We start from the raw sequence: 16,469 nt of genomic DNA on the forward strand, positions 1-16,469 counted from the left end.
ATGATGAGCTGGTGAACACAGTGGACCATTCAGCAGCTACAGAGCTGCAGCTCTCAGAGTTTCACCTTTGACCTTGTCTGTGGGTGACCTGATGTAGCCCACGAGGGAGCGATAACAAGCTCATTCTGTGGTCCTGGTTGCCTGAACAGTAAAACAACAGCATGTTGTCCACACCGGCTGTGAAGACGTTCCTGACTGAAGTGACTTCAGTAGAAAACATGAAGGAGAACCTGTGGCAGTCTGTGGAAGCTAACGGGCTTCAGCAGTCCGGCTGGGTACAGATTCATGTTTTCAGTAGAAACTTCCCTCTTTGTGTTGCTGTGGCTTCACTGCAGCTCAGCCAGGAATCACTTTAGTTGATCTCTGTTTGAGCACCGTGGACCACAATGATTACAGCAACCAATCACACTGTAGCTGTACATGTGAGCACATGAGCATCGTTCCAGAACAGACCAGAACGAATGGGAACGTATCCTGCAGGATGTTCCATAAACCTCCTGATATGGACCTGCTGTCCTCTGCTCACAGTGTGGTGGGAGGAGCTTCATCACCAGGATGCTGCTGGCTGTAATGAACACTGCAGCCTCCAGGGGGCGCTAGCAGCACCTGGCAGCTGACTTTGTAACGTGAATGCTGTATTTCTGCTGTTTATCTCACAATCGTTGCAACAAAACATAAAATAATTGTCGGATCCTGTTCTGATCAGTAAAACCTGATCGTTAGCATTTCATCGTCTCACCTGAACCTGAAACACGGGTCACATGTTCACCTGCATCACGTACAATTAGTTCACGAATGAAGGTGTGAAATCTGTTCGTGAACTCCCTGTTTTTAAACTAAACAGCACATCCTGATGCTGGAGCGTATCCCAGCATGCACGGCGTGTTAGACAGTGGAGAGACTGCAGGTGACGGCAGGAAACAGTTTGACTTTCACAGTTTCAGCTTGAACGTTTGACTCTGATGGAAGAGAATCGAAATCAATCTCAGCACTCTGGCTTCAGCTCGTTTCAGTGTTTCAGCGGGACGTTTCTGACCTGCCTGGATGTGGAGGAGGTGGACACAATAATAAAAACCTCTGTGTCTGTGCACTGGTTGTAGTTTTAGTGGTGATGACTCACCTCGGAGGCGTTCACGCTGTATTTTGAGGTGTTCCTCTTATTGTGTCCAGCCTGTTTCTGCTGGGCCGCCGTTCTGTTGATGATTTAATTACATCGACTTCAGCTCACAGGAAGTCGGTTCAATCGGGGGCGTGGTGGGAGCGGACTGTACCATGTCGAGGTGTGTGTGTGTGTGTGTGTGTGTGTGTGTGTGTGTGTGTGTGTGTGTGTGTGTGTGTGTGTGTGTGTTGCTGCCTCTTTGTTTGTCTTTCTTTGTTAAATCGAGCCTCTAAAGGCCAGAGGTCTATTTTAGTCTGAATTCTTTCCAAAAACATCGACTGTTTTCATTCTCAGAGTTCTCTGTGCCACTCATGGTACAAATATTTTACATTATGTACACTGCACGTACCCTGTAGTACTCTGCAGTACTGCATGCACCCTGTAGTACTGTATGTACCCTGTAGTACTGCACGTATTCTGTAGCACTGCATGTACCCTGTAGTACTGCACATATTCTGTAGTACTACACGTATTCTGTAGTACCTAGTACCCTGTAGTACTGCACATATTCTGTTGTACTACACGTATTCTGTAGTACTGCACGTATTCTGTAGTACTGCACGTACCCTGTAGTACTGCACATATTCTGTAGTACTACACATATTCTGTAGTACTACACGTATTCTGTAGTACTGCACGTACCCTGTAGTACTGCACATATTCTGTAGTACTGCACGTATTCTGTAGTACTGCATGTACCCTATAGTACTGCACGTACCCTGTAGTACTGCACATATTCTGTAGTACTACACGTATTCTGTAGTACTGCACGTATCCTGTAGTACTGCATGTATCCTGTAGTACTGTATGTACTCTGTCGTACTGCATGTACCCTGTAGTACTGCACGTATTCTGTAGTACTGCACGTACTCTGTAGTACTGCACATACTTGTGGTACTGCAGTACTACCCTGTGGTTTCGTTGTTTAGGGTCGAGCTGCTTCAGCTGAATTAAAAACCAAACTGACCTTTTGAACAAGTGAACTCTCCTGTTTGTGTCTGAAACAGGATGTGATGTCAGCAGGACTCTTTCCTGAGGTTGTCAGTCAGACAGACTTGAGGTGGGGAGGTGAGGAGGTGAGGAGGTGAGGAGGCGGGCGGGGGAGGCGGGGGTGGACGGACCTTCTCCTGACCTGAGCTGAAGGTTTACTGAAGCCGAGCGTCTCTCTGCACTTCACAGCTTCCTCACTTTGTTAAAGAGGTGAGTCAGGCTGCTCTGACACTGGAGGATGAGGATGGAGACTCACCTTCCTCCTGAGGACAGACGTCCTCATGGAGTGAATCAGTCAGTGTGGGTTCAGTGGAGTCGGCTGAAGGTTAGTTTAGAGCACATATGTCAAAGTCAAGGCCCGCGGGCCGGATGCGGCCCGCAAATGATTTATATGTGGCCCCCCGGATGATATTTGATTAGTATTAGAACTGGGCGCAGCCGCCCGCTGGTGTTTTGCACGCACCAATACTACATTCCCCACAATGCAACGGTAGCCTGCGAACTCACTGCCTCGGCTTCATTATTCATCAGCAGCCAGAACAGATGTTAACTTTCAGTTACCCACTCCCCAAAAAGGAAAGTATTGTTTTGTCTGTGTCCTATAGATTTTTGTATTTCAACTGATTTGATTTTTGATTTTTTTTTTCTCATTTTACTTTTGTTTTTGAAGGACATTCATTGTTTTGCTGTTTGCCTGTTGAAAATGTTTACACTTAAAATTACTGACAGAGCCACAAAAGAATATTGGATTGTTCATTTAATCATTAAATAATATACATTGTTAGATCTTAGTTTAATAAACTACGTGCAATCATTAAAATATGTTTTAATAAACATTGAACCAGTCCGGCCCTCGGCTTGTAGCAAATTTGTTTCTTTGGCCCTCTGTGTATTTGACTTTGACCTTCCTGGTTTAGAGGTTTCTTCCTTCAGTGTTACTTGTATAACTTTGTTCTGGTTTGTTTTATTCTACTTTAAATATTGAATATTAGTTGTTGGTCTGTCTGTCAGGAGCTACAGCTGCTCCTCTGCAGTGTAACAGTACAGCTGAAGCTAAATGCTAAATGCTAAATGTGTGGAGCCGTGGTACCTGCCGCTTGGAGCGCCGCTCTCGCTGTTTCAGATCCTCCAATCAGAGCCAAGCGTCCAGAATCCAGCTGCGTGTCGGAGACTGTCAGAGACAAAGACACCGTCAGTTCTGCTGGAGACTCACTTTGTTTCAGGATCAGGATTCAGGATCAAAGCAGAGGCAGAAGATCTCAGTCTGATGTTCATGTTTCACTCAGAGGAAACTTTCATTCAGAAACTCTCAGAACGAACAAAAGGACGAACTGAGAGGAGAGGACGTCCTCCTGCAGACATGTGGACGCATACACACACACACACAGACACACACACACAGACACACATACACACACACACAGACACACACACACAGACACACACACACACACACAGACACACACACACACACAGACACACACACACACACAGACACACATACACACACACACAGACACACACAGACACACACACACACACACACAGACACACACACTTGCACTACTATAACTGCCTTGTCTTATTCTTACTGTGTCATTGTTTAGTTGTACAGTTTTTATTTATTTCTTGTCACAGACGTTGAGAGTAACATAACTTCAATTCTCTGTTTTACTTGTATAAACAATAAAGCTAACTTTGACACACACACACAGATATGCATACATACACACACACACGCATGCAGAGGCACACATACACACACTGTTGACCATCATGACTCGTTGCCATGGTAACAATTACCTGTTTCCTCACAGTTGTGTCCACCGTGTCCCAGACAGCAGTGCCACAGCAGAGAGGTGTAGGTCTGCTGCTTCTGCCTGTAGACCGGCCGGGTGGACAGCTTGTACCTGCACACACACACACACACGCACACGCACACACACACACACGCACGCGCACACGCGCACACACACACACACACACACATGTGGAAGCCGAAGTCAAAACGTAAATTTGAACCTGAAAAACACCTGAAATTAAATTCAAAGACACAAAAATGGACAAGACTGAAGACCTGGACCTGGACCTGGACCTGGCTGGGACAGAGATCTGATCTCAGATCAGGGTTCTGCTGCTGTTCCTCCAGAAATCAAACCTTCTAGAAGCTTCACTCTTAAAAATGTTCTTATATTTGTACCTGAGTTTAGTCTTCAGATCATTTCTGACAGTTTGGTTCTGTTTAATTTAGAGCTGCAACAATCAATCGATCGATTATTAACGATGCAAATATTCTGATAATTGATTTATCAGTTTGAGCAATTAAAAAAAAAACATTAAAATTCTCTGATTCAGTGTGAATTGTTTGTGGTTTTGTTTCTCGTCTGTGACAGTAAAGTCGACGTCATCTTGAGCTTCAGGAAGCAACAATCAATGTTTTTCTCCATTTCACAGAGCAAACACCGGATCCATTAATCGAGAAAATAATCTGACCTGAAGCTACAAGTGATCAAAGAACAGCCAGACAGCATTAAGGCATCAGGAAGGGGACCAGCACACCTGAGGCCTCCTACACCTGCACCAGCATCAGTCCAGGCTCATTGAGCTCCAAACTGCAATACCCAACACAACCAGCAGGGGAAGCACGTCCATCCAGCCCAGACGCAGAGATAAAATCATTTAACAACACCGTAACCACTCACACATGGCTTTAGTGCTGATCCTGAGTCTGTTTTTATTAATGAGGCTCCAGGAAGGAGGTCAAACTGGACCTCAGCACACTCTCACAGCTTTTAGAAGGTCTTCAGTTTTCAGGACGAGCTGCAGCTTCTCAGTTCGGTGGTTTTATTAATGCTCCTGTCAGCAGAGACGCCGTCAGACCTCCTCTGCAGGACCGGAGCGTCCACACAGCTGTGGTCCACATCGCAAGCTCGGTGTTTCCAGACTCATGAACCAGCAGTCAGACCAGTTCTGCTCAACCATTTTAACATCTGAGCATTAAAAACGAAGCAGTGAGAGCTGCGAGCCCTCAGCAGGCCTGAGAAGGCAAAACTGTTCCTGTGATTCACAACAAGACAAAAAGCTTTTTTCTTTGTGATGAGAAACATCTCAGAGTCATTTTTAACGAGCTGGAAACTTTCTGAATTTACCTGCTCTGAAACAAACACAGAGGAGTCGGCCCAGTTTGGACTAACTGGGTCAAACTGGTCTGTCTTCGTCCTGGATCAGCACAGTCAGTGTTCAGGTGTGTTACAGAGCAGGTAAGTCACAGCCTCTTTATACCCACAAGATGGCTGAGTCTCTACCAGTTATCCAATCAGAGCTGGGCACACGCATGACCCCGCCTCCACAGGAAGCTACACCTCCAGTGCAGGCATTTCAAAATAAGACAAAGCCTGTCTGTTACTCCACAGACAAATCAAAGTAATAAACTACAATCAATCCATGATTACAAATAAAGTCTGTATCAATAAAACTGACTTGACTGAATCTGATCACTCATCAATAACGGCAGGAAGAAGTAGTGGGTGCGTCTCTTTATTTGATTTCTCACCGTGATGATTTATTCTCACGTGGTTTTTGTTTTTGAATCTGAAAAATACTCAATAATGATTCATAATTTACTCAAGTTCTGTTCTGCGATGGATTAATTAAAACCAATCGATCGATCGATTAATGGAGGAAATAATCAGCTGATTGATCCAGAATGAAAAGAATCATTAGTTCAAATGAAGCTCAACCAGCTCCAACAGTAAAATCTGCTTTGACATGAACGACTGAGTCACAGTAATCTGATGAGATCAGAGAGAACAGGAGAACAGGAGAACAGGAGAACAGAAGAACAGGAGAACACAGGGACGTTTTACTGCGCTCAGTACTTTTACTTTAGTACTTTAAGTACATTTACTGATTACACTGACATACTTTGACTTGTAACAGAGTGTTTTTACGGTGTGGTGTAAGTACTTTTACTTCAGTAAAGGATGTGAATACTCCCTCCACGGTACCTTTGTTGTGTATTTTTGTACTCACATGACCATCTGACAGTCGGCCGTCCCGCTCGGACACGGACTCTGCGACTTGATGGTGTACTTCTCTGTCCCACACGCCACGGCAACAGTAACCACACGCGTCTGCACGAACGCACACCAGTTCCTGCACAACACACACACACACACACACACACACACACACACACACGCACACACACACACACACACGCACACACACACACACACACACGGGTCAGGTCCAGTTCTTCTGGGAGACGGATGAGATCTGATGAGTCTTTAAACGCCGCTCAGTTTGTTTGTTGCCTCCTTCCTGTTTGGGGTCAGAGGTCAAACACGGCGTCGGCCCCTCCCTGACCACCAACAGTTAACTTAAAGGAACAGTTCAGTGTTTTAGGTGACGCACTTTTCATTTGAAATGTAGAAGTTCTGTCACGTTCACACCTCGAGGCCACCAACAGTTTGAAACTCCCGAACTGGAGACTCTGGATCGAGATCTTCCTCCGGACAGTTTTCATGAACTCGTGGAACTTTGGAGGTGAATCGTTAGTACGACACCGTGACAACGACATCTTCTCAGAGTCAGAACAAACAGGAAGCAGCGTTAAACCCGCTGACCTGCTCCATCGCGCTGCTCGCTCATTCAGCTGGACTCTCGCTGAGCTGCTGTGATTGGCCGTTTGCTGTTGTCCTCGCGGCCCCCGGCCCGACGTCCGCCCTGCAGGGTGTCGGTCCGTGTGTTTACTGTGATGTTGATGTTGGACTGATCGTCTCTTCACTTCCTGTCTGCTGACATTAAGAGTGCTGACTGAATCAGATATTGTCCGACACACTGCAGCTTTACCAGGAGACGAGGACAAAATGACCACAAACAAACAAACAAACAGGCTCCATCTTTAATCTGATAACCTGTGATTTTTTTATTTGTCCAGATAAGTTGAGACGTCCGGAGACAGATTTCAGGTTCGAGGCAGAAAATGAGAAACGTGGTGAGAAAATGAGACAACAACATAATTCTGAATCTATTGTTTCTCCATGTGAACAAACTCCTCTGACTCAGAAAAGCCTCTGTTTCCTCTGATCTCACTTCCTGTGGAGAGCTGTGACATCACTGAGGGTCATCAGTGGAGGAACGCACACAAATATATATACACAAACTCATTGAGGTGTGGACAGGAAGTCCCACCTCATCCTGAGCTGCTGTAACACACAGTTAATCTACACACACACACACACACACACACACACACACACACCGTCCTGCTGCCACAAACAGCAGCACACAATGTGGATTCATCCGCGGCAGAAAATAGTCCCAACACACTCTGCCCGCTCAGCACTTTGAGAAGAAACTACACGATTCAAAACACAAGCGAAACCCCCAGAATATGATTTTATCCACATAATGAGGAAATTTTAATCAAAGTATCGAACCAGTCGCAGAATGTAGATACTGAAATGTTCACTAACGACATATTTAACTTGTTTTTCCTACAACGTCCACATGTAGCAGCTAAATCACATTTTAAAAAATCTTTATTTTTAGATCAAATGAAGGAAGTGAAAATGATTTCTTGTCGTACATTGTTATTATAAAATCCTCCTTTCTGTGTGTGTGTGCTGTTTAAACCTGCAGGACTCCGGATGTGAACCTGGTCTGTGGCTTCAGAGTCCTGCACGGCTTCAGGCTCACACTGAAGTCCAGACCACCTCCAGCACAGGTGAGTCTGAGAACATCAGCAGAGAGCTGAGAGGACGTTTGAGGATTTGAAGGCGCTGGAACAACATCAGAGAGCAGATCTTTAATCTTCACCTTCAGGTTAATTTATCCTGTCAGACCGAACTCTGGGCGTCAAAACACATCTACCCTCATTCACGTGGTGGAGCTTAACCTCAATTTACTCCTTCGTGCTCGTTCAGCCTGAGAAAAACATTGCTGAATCATCAGTTTATCAGCCAGGACTCCTCCTCCTCCTCCTCCTCCTCCTCCTCTGTTTGGTGACAACACGTTCTCAGAGGAGAACAAAGTGAGTGTGAATGTAAACTGAATGAAAGTTTACGTTGGCTCACTGAGAACTCTGTCACAGAACATGATGTTTAATTCATTCCAGGAAATACTCGGTGAGTTCAGAATGTTCGCCTTCATTTCCCAGAATCCACTCAGAGAGTCCGGAGAGGTTTTCCAGGTATACGTGTTTCATCACTGCTCAGCGTCACGTTTAAAGTCTTAATGTATTAGCATTATTTATCTTAATGCTAATACATTAAGATAAATAAACAGCTTGAAATGTTGAACAGTCACAGTCAGATTAAGAGACAACGGGCCCCTGGAGGCAGACATGTCAAAGGTCCCCGACCCCTCCCACACAGGAAAAAGACCCCAGACCAGAATCATTGTGGTCATTTCTCTCTTGGTGTTGAGCTTTTAACGGGATCCTCACAAACGAGAGCGAGAGGGATTTTCCTGCTTTCCAACTCAAACATTTGGTTTCACTTTGTGCCGTCATTCACCGTGTGAGGAGGAGGAGGAGGAGGAGGAGGAGGAGGAGGAATCTGAATGCGAGTGGTGGTGATGTGTTGCTCAGAGAGTCACAGTCACACAGCTGTGATCCGTCACTTTCCTCTCTCTCAAGCTGCAGGGTTTCTGCTGCAGGTCCCAGAGTCCAGGTTCAGGTCTGAAAGGTGTTTGTGAACCAGCCAAAATCTGAATAATGAGACCAAAGGAGCCCTGAAGACCGAACTCAGAGCGCAGGACTGGAGGCACCGCTCGTAATAACACAGAGGAGTTCTCAGTAGTGTTTGTCCTGAAGGTGGCGCTAGAGGAAAAGATCACATAGTCATTCAGATCTAAAGGGTTCATCCTCTGTGGTCAGTTCACAGACAGTGGGACAGTCAAGCGTCTGTGGTTAGTTCACAGACAGTGGGACAGTGGAAGGTCTGTGGCAGTAGCAGTAGTTGTGGTAGCAGTAGCAGCAGCAGTAGTATTATCAGTAGTAGCAGTAGTAGCAGCAGTAGTTTTATCAGTATTATCAGTAGCAGCAGCAGTAGTATCAGTAGTAGCAGTAGCAGTATTGTGGACTTCTCTTTGAACACTGAGTATCATCCTCTCGGCCTCCTGATAACGGCTGACTGAGCAGTGAGTGATGCCTTCATGGTCACGTTATCTGCATGTTCTTTGATCTGAAAGCTCGCTGAGCTTCTTCTTCTGCTTCTGTTCAGTCACACAGCGGCAGCCTGAGCTCCGAGCACCTGGACCTTCAGACTCTCACTCCGATAAGACGTCAGTCACGAGACCGGCGGAGGGTCAAACGGCCGAGAAGGTTGAAGGTCACGACGGACAGAAAAACAAATCTTCCTCTGGGCCTGAAAGACCACCATGATGGAAGGAGAGAAGAACATGGAGACAGGAAGACACTGTGTATACTTCAAAATAAGAGCATACAGTTTCAAAGAAGTGAAGAGACAGCAGAGGGGACCTCCAGGGTTTTCAGAAACACGTTTTAAGGAATGTTTAGCTGTAAAACGAGGACGTTTGTGAGCAGGCTGCCGTAACCTGAAACCAGACGAGCTAAAACCAAACACCGCCTGACGGGCAGGTCGTCGCCCACCAGCAGGGAGCTGCACTCTTTGTAGCCTTTAGAGCAAAGAGGAAAACCACCAGCGCTTGTCTCTTCTGTCTCTTGTCTCTTCTGTCTCTGGTCTCTTCTGTCTCTCCTGTCTCTTCTGTCTCTTGTCTCTTCTGTCTCTTGTGTCTCTGGTCTCTTGTGTCGCTTGTCTCTTCTGTCTCTCCTGTCTCTTCTGTCTCTTGTCTCTCCTGTCTCTTCTGTCTCTTCTGTCTGTGTCTCTGGTCTCTTGTGTCGCTTGTCTCTTCTGTCTCTCCTGTCTCTTCTGTCTCTTGTCTCTCCTGTCTCTTCTGTCTCTTCTGTCTGTGTCTCTCCTGTCTCTTCTGTCTCTGGTCTCTTCTGTCTTATCTGTCTCTTGTCTCTCCTGTCTCTGTCTCTTCTGTCTCTGTCTCTTGTGTCGGTTGTCTCTTCTGTGTCTCTTGTCTCTCCTGTCTCTTCTGTCTCTGTCTCTTGTGTCTCTGGTCTCTTGTGTCTCTTGTCTCTCCTGTCTCTGTCTCTTCTGTCTCTTGTCTATTGTGTCTCTTCTGTCTCTTGTCTCTTGTCTCTTCTGTCTCTTGTGTCTCGTGTGTCTCTTGTGTCTCCTGTCTCTTGTCTCTTGTGTCTCTTGTCTCTTGTCTCTTGTGTCTCTTGTCTCTTGTGTCTCTGGTCTCTTGTCTCTCCTCTTGTCTTGCACCAGTTTTATGAACCTGCTGACGTCTGATTGCTGAAGTCTCCAAAGACGAAGCTCAGGTTAAAAAAAGCAGCACAAAGAGCTGCGATTGTGAACGACGTGATTAAAGCAGCATTTGGGGGGGCCTCTCTGAGCTAATGGAAGGTTGTTTTGCTAAGAGGCCTGAGGGGTGATGTTATCAGGGGACCTGTGGACGGGACCTGCGGTTTAATGTATGGATGTGGGTCAGAAGAATGACGGAGGCCTGTACGAGCCCGCTGCAAAAAATGTCACCCAGGACATTTAATCCTCTTATTTAGTCTGTGACACACGTCAGAGCTTCCCAACACTTTTAAAATGTTCCTACAACAAGCGTCCAAACGTCAAACTGCTGCAGATCAATCACAAAGACGCTTCACACGCTGAAGTCTGGTCTTGACCAGGACCCGTCCAGCTACAAGCTAACAGTTAGCCACTTTCTCCTCGCACTGAAATCTGCTCGTTGGTTTCCAACAACGCGGCTGCTTTGATCCAGTTTCCCTGCAGAAGATTTTATCTGTAGCAGTCAGGTCTTACAGGAACAGCACGAGACTGAAACAGGGAGGCTAGAGACCAGAGAGGTGGACTCAAGGCAGAGACAAAATACTTCTCCTTGAAGGGAGGAAGATGACTGTCGTCGACTCACAGACAGATTCACACTTTAACACGATGAGGCAGAAAAGTCAAAGTTACAGTTCAGCCTGAGGGGAGCATGAACGTCACATTCAGCACAGGCAGACAGACAGACAGACAGACAGAGAGACAGAGAGGCAGACAGGCAGAGAGGCAGACAGACAGACAGACAGAGAGACAGACAGAGAGGCAGACTGACAGACAGACAGAGAGACAGACAGACAGACAGGCAGAGAGGCAGACTGACAGACAGGCAGAGAGACAGATAGGCAGGCAGACAGACAGAGAGGCAGACAGGCAGAGAGACAGACAGACAGAGAGACAGAGACATTTCCGTCCTGCTGCTCCAGGTTTTATTCTTAGTGGAGACTTGAAATAATAAACTGCAGTTAAAGTTTGTTTTCTGTTCAGTGTGAAACCTCTGGCGATCGGCTCAATCTAATACCTGGAGGACAGACACAAAGAGGACACCTACAGCCTGTCTGAGATTCATAAAATCAAGAATTAAAAAAAGAGTGTGTGTGTGTGAGTGAGAGAGAGAGAGAGAGAGAGAGAGTGTGTGTGTGTGTGTGTGTGTGTGTGTGTGTGTGTGTCGGCAGCCTGGGTGGGACCAGCCTATCATCAGCATGCTGGCAGTCAAAACATTTAAACGCTCCCTGCTGGGTACTTCTGTGTGTGTGTGTGTGTGTGTGTGTGTGTGTGTGTGTGTGTGTGTGCGTGTGTGTGTGTGTTCTTTTATCTTTGTGAGGACCATTTCGAGGGTTCACCTTGATTTTTGACTTTATGTTTCAGAGTGTAGAGAACCAGGTGAAGGGTTTGGATGTGTGATGTCAGAACATACGAGCATCTGTGTGTGAGGTCTGGACAGGTGGTCATATTATATATATATATAATAAAAAGCTCCAGCTGAAGCCTCGCGGGCGAAGCTGAGATCAGCTCAGGATGTAAAGACTCTGACCAGGAAGTGACGGAGGAGAACGCTGATGGTAGTTTTCCCGCCTAACATGAACTTCCTGCATCACCAGCGAACCACAAAACATATTCAACAGCCCACGACACCACCAGCAGCAGCACAGTCAACACGAGCTGCTTCAGCCACTTCATATACAGTTAGTCTGGTCCAGCAGGGCCCAACCCAGGGGCCGGGCCCCTCCAAGGGGTCACCAGATCAATCTGAGGAGTCGTCACGTGATTGATTGGAAAGAAGAAGAAACAAAGTTCTGACACACGAACCTGTTTTCACCTCCTGGACTTCTTCTGGAGTTTTTGGTGGAATAATTTGACCTCTGAGCCTCAAACAGTTAATTAAATGAAACCACGTGAGACGTTTCGAGCAGAAAATGTCTCTTCAGCTGAACTGATTACAGATCAGAGACACAACTGGACATCTGCTGTTTGTAAGAGATGAAGATCCTTCACAGTCCAGCGTGGATTAGGAGATTATTCTAACGTTTTTAAGTTACTGTGAGTGAAAAGCAGAAGATCTCATCGCTCCCGACAGTTCAGGACTCTGTTCATGTGGACTCACCCGGTTCGGGCTGGGTGGTTCCCTCTGTCTGCCTGTGGGGGGGTCCCTGTCACCCCGGGGTGAAGACTCTCCAGGTGAGGGGAGAACGCTGCTCCTCCCGCTCCAGCTGCTGCTCTTCCTCCCCGCTCCTCCTCCTCCTCCTCCACCTCAGGGTCTCGTGCTCTCACCTCACAGTGAGCACTCACCAGCAAGCCCAGCACCAGCACCAGTTCTCCCACCGCTGTCATGTCTACTCGCGTCCACATCGCTGAGTGGAGGCTCGCGCGACCACCAGCTGCCTTTAAACAGCTGGAGGAGAGAGAGGGAGGAGGGGGGAGGGCGGAGGCCACACCTCCTGCTTCCTCTGCAGGCAGAGTGTTTGGAGCTCTCTCCATGTGGGTGGAGGGAACATCCATCAGGAGACATTTCAGTCCGAACCAACACACGAGCTTTGTCCTTCTCCCTCAGCTGCTAGCCTGCTAGCATGGCTAAAAATACATTAACAGTGAACGAGTGACCGCCGCTTCAGGATGAAGAGGTAAGATGAAGAGGTAAGATGAAGAGGTAAAGAGTCAAAGATTACTGACTGACAGGAGCTGGTTTCCATCGACACACAATCATCACAAATCTGAATCAAACTGTGGCAGAAGCAGCAAAGGAAAACACGAATAAATGCTTGTTTCTGTCCGTTATAGCTACGTGTTTATTGGGAGTTGGTTCATCGAGGTGAACAGAAGGTGGCGCCGGTTCTCCTGTCAGGTGTGATTATGCCACTGCAGAAGAAGAAGCAACCGAATGAGCGTCAAACCTCAAATCTGATGTTTCAGTCTGCCGCTGCTCTTCATCTCTTCAGCGGACGTTTCAGGGTTTAGTCTGTTTCAGTTAACGTTTTGCTTCTTTCATATAGAAACGTTTTTGTCATAAATCAAGAGTTTTTCAAATTTCTGTGTTTCTGCTCGTTTTTTTTCAGCAAGCAAATGGAGAATGTGCCTAAAACGTTTGGATGGAGACGCAGATGCAGCTCACTCCTGAAGAGCAACGATCACACTTTTACAGTTTCATCAGATTTCTGATGCCGTTTTTGTTTCTGGCAGCGATCTGAGCTGTTTTCCTCATACGAGCTCGTGTTCACGTGGTTTTCACTCCTTCGCTCTTTCTCTGTCTTCATCCATTTCCTGTGGAGGTGATAAGAACAGAGGAAATCCACTGACCTGCAGGAGAAATGACCTCCTTCCTGTCTCTGTGTGTTCCTGTTCTTCTATCTCTGTGGGGACCGGTTAGTTTCAGACCTGCAGTGTGGGGACATTCTTCAAAGGGGGGGTTTCAGGGTTTAGATTTAAAAACTGTAACGTTTCAACGTAGAAGAGAACTCATTCAGAGCGAAAGTTTGTTATTTTCCTACAAATAGAAATGATGCACCTCACACATCCCGACTCACGTTTTGGGGGCCAGCCACCATAAAAAGATCAGGAAGGGAGGTGGCTGCAGCAAAAAACTGCTGCGATCTTCTTCACACATGGATGAAGAGACGAAGATGAGAAAACCTTTATTAATCCACAGCTGGGAAATTCAGGTGTTACAACAGCAGGTAGTTGGAGAAAAAAATAGCAACTAAAATAGAGAAATACAAAATAAAAGTTGATATACTGTGTGTACATTTTATACAAAGGGCCATGTCAGAAATATATATATAATATATAGTGCTGCAAAGAATTGTAAGAAAAATTACCATAAAAATATACTGCCAAGTATTCTGTAGATTTCACAGACTGTACACAGATCGCACATGGAGGATAAAGTGACCACAGCACAGAAATAAATATGTTTATGTCACAGTAGAATATTATTATGTATTGATATGTACAGTCCGAGTGTGGAAACCAGCGCTAAGCTACGCTGGAGTTCTGACAGCTGATGGTGTTGCGTTCCTTCTTACAGGGTGGATGCAGCAGTCATTCAATGAAGAGAGCAGATATCCTGATAGAACAAGTGTTAAACTTCAATCAGCTTTTCTTCACATGAAGCTCCTGAGTCAGCCTGACTGGTGGTGAAATATCAGATGGTTAAACACGTGCTGGTTGAATAATCTCATCATTAAGTTGTTTGATGCTGACGTCTGTCCCTGAGACGACCAGGACCATCTCCTGCATCGGTCCATGTGTGAACAGGGGCGGGATCGATGTTCAGGGAAAATGCTGGTACGCTGTGTGTGAATGAAAGCAGTAATGTTGCCGGGACGAGCACTGAAAGCGCCATGTCCGTCTGATGAAAGACGCTTTCATGTGGAGCGAGGGAACCAATCACAGGACTCCTCTGACGGCCTGTCTGAACTGTTTACAGTTAGTCGATCATGATAAAACGTTTCTTGTCTCTCCCCCACGTATACGTACATCCAGCCTTGTGCTGTCTTCTCCTCCTCCTCCTCCTCCTCCTCCTCCTCCTCCTCCTCCCTCTTCTTTGTCTGTCTGTTTTATGCTGGTTGGCATCCATATGTGTTGCGTTAGCGCCATCTGCTGGACTGTCCTTTGCTCCATGTATTCCAGTGTTGCCATGACGTGTGTGAACAGGTTCAGGACAGAAACGCATGTGTGATCGGTGCCTGGAAGGTCAACCCAGGTGTTTACCAGGATGTAGGTGTGAAAGAGGCTCACGTCGTGGTCGTGGGACGACGTCTCGCTCTGTCTCGTTCATTCTGTCTCGTTCATTCTGTCTCGTGTTGTTTGTGTTTGATTAAAGAGAACTGAAGCAGAGGAGGGAGAGCTGGAGGGAGGGAGGCTGACGGTTCCTGTCCAGGCTGACAGAGCCGGGACTTTTCCACTGGGACCGGGGGTGGGGGTTGGGTAGGTGGGTGGGGGTCATTTCCGAGGATTGTTGTGGAGCTGTGAGGAGGTGGAGGAGGGGGGATTTGAAATGTGTCATGGAGAAAGAGAAAGTGTGGAGGGACTCAGAGGTCGTGGTTTTATATGGAGGGTATTTTTTCTAGATGTTAATGTTTGGACACAAAGAAAGCAGCTGGTTTTAAAAAGGAGATACGCTCAGATAAACACTCATATATATTTATTCATATGAAGAGCTCGTTATCTGTTGAAAACGTTAAAATCAAACTGTCGTCACATTTAATTCATGATGTCTCATTAGTTCTTGATTGTCGTGTCTCATCTAATCCATCTATTGTCTTTGTGATGAGTTTTCTTTTCTCATCATAACCATGAAAACTGATTTTCTGAACTGTTCTGTTCATTAATGTTTCTCATTGTCGTTCGTTTTCTTTGTGTTTGTGAAATCATGTTGGCCTCATTAGTTTCTGTCCTCTGTTCTTCTGTTTCCTTGAGTGAAGTTGAAGTGTTTGTGTCATCTGATTTTATGCTGTTGTTTATGTGTGCAGGTGCCGATGAACACAACGAACGAGGATCAACACAATCATCCATCCCTAACGAGCTGTTTTCTCAGATTTATCAAGAACTACAAGTTTCTGTTGTAGGTACAAAAAGATTCAGTGGGAAATATTAAACTTTTTCCTCAATTACCTGACAGCTGCAGATCGTGGTCCGATATAATGATTGTTATAGATTAAATTCAGCAGCTGTATATTAATGAAATGAACTTCACGTTTGCTGGAGTCTTTAAAGGTTTAAGAAACAGATGAGGATGAAGACATGTGTCAGAAACACAGAGAAGAAGAAAATACAAATCTACCTACTAACTTTTTCAAAAAGTGACTTTACACAAATAGGCTAACAGGCTTTTAGCATTGTTATGTTGCTGTTGTTGTTGTTTTCGGGGTCTTTGGGTTGTTCATCACTGAATCATGTTCAGTGAACAGAATAAATCCAGCTGACGTATCTTTGTAATAAACCTT

At 46.0% G+C, this 16,469-nt stretch overlaps 1 protein-coding gene across 2 annotated transcripts in view; it reads right to left on the reverse strand.

Annotated features, from left to right (window-relative positions):
• Nucleotides 1-12,876, reverse strand: part of mmrn2a (multimerin 2a) — a 31,155-nt gene extending 18,279 nt beyond the window's left edge. For both annotated transcript variants that reach the window (XM_041947451.1, XM_041947449.1), the window contains exons 1-4: nt 12,632-12,876; nt 6,182-6,304; nt 3,953-4,059; nt 3,240-3,320 (exon numbers count right to left, since the gene is read on the reverse strand). In XM_041947451.1, coding sequence (XP_041803385.1) covers nt 3,240-3,320; nt 3,953-4,059; nt 6,182-6,304; nt 12,632-12,876 — 556 coding nt within the window. The remainder of the gene's footprint in view (nt 1-3,239; nt 3,321-3,952; nt 4,060-6,181; nt 6,305-12,631) is intronic.
• Nucleotides 12,877-16,469: the final 3,593 nt, after the last annotated feature.

Source organism: Chelmon rostratus, chromosome 11, assembly GCF_017976325.1.
Source record: "Chelmon rostratus isolate fCheRos1 chromosome 11, fCheRos1.pri, whole genome shotgun sequence".
Lineage (NCBI taxonomy): Eukaryota > Metazoa > Chordata > Actinopteri > Chaetodontiformes > Chaetodontidae > Chelmon > Chelmon rostratus.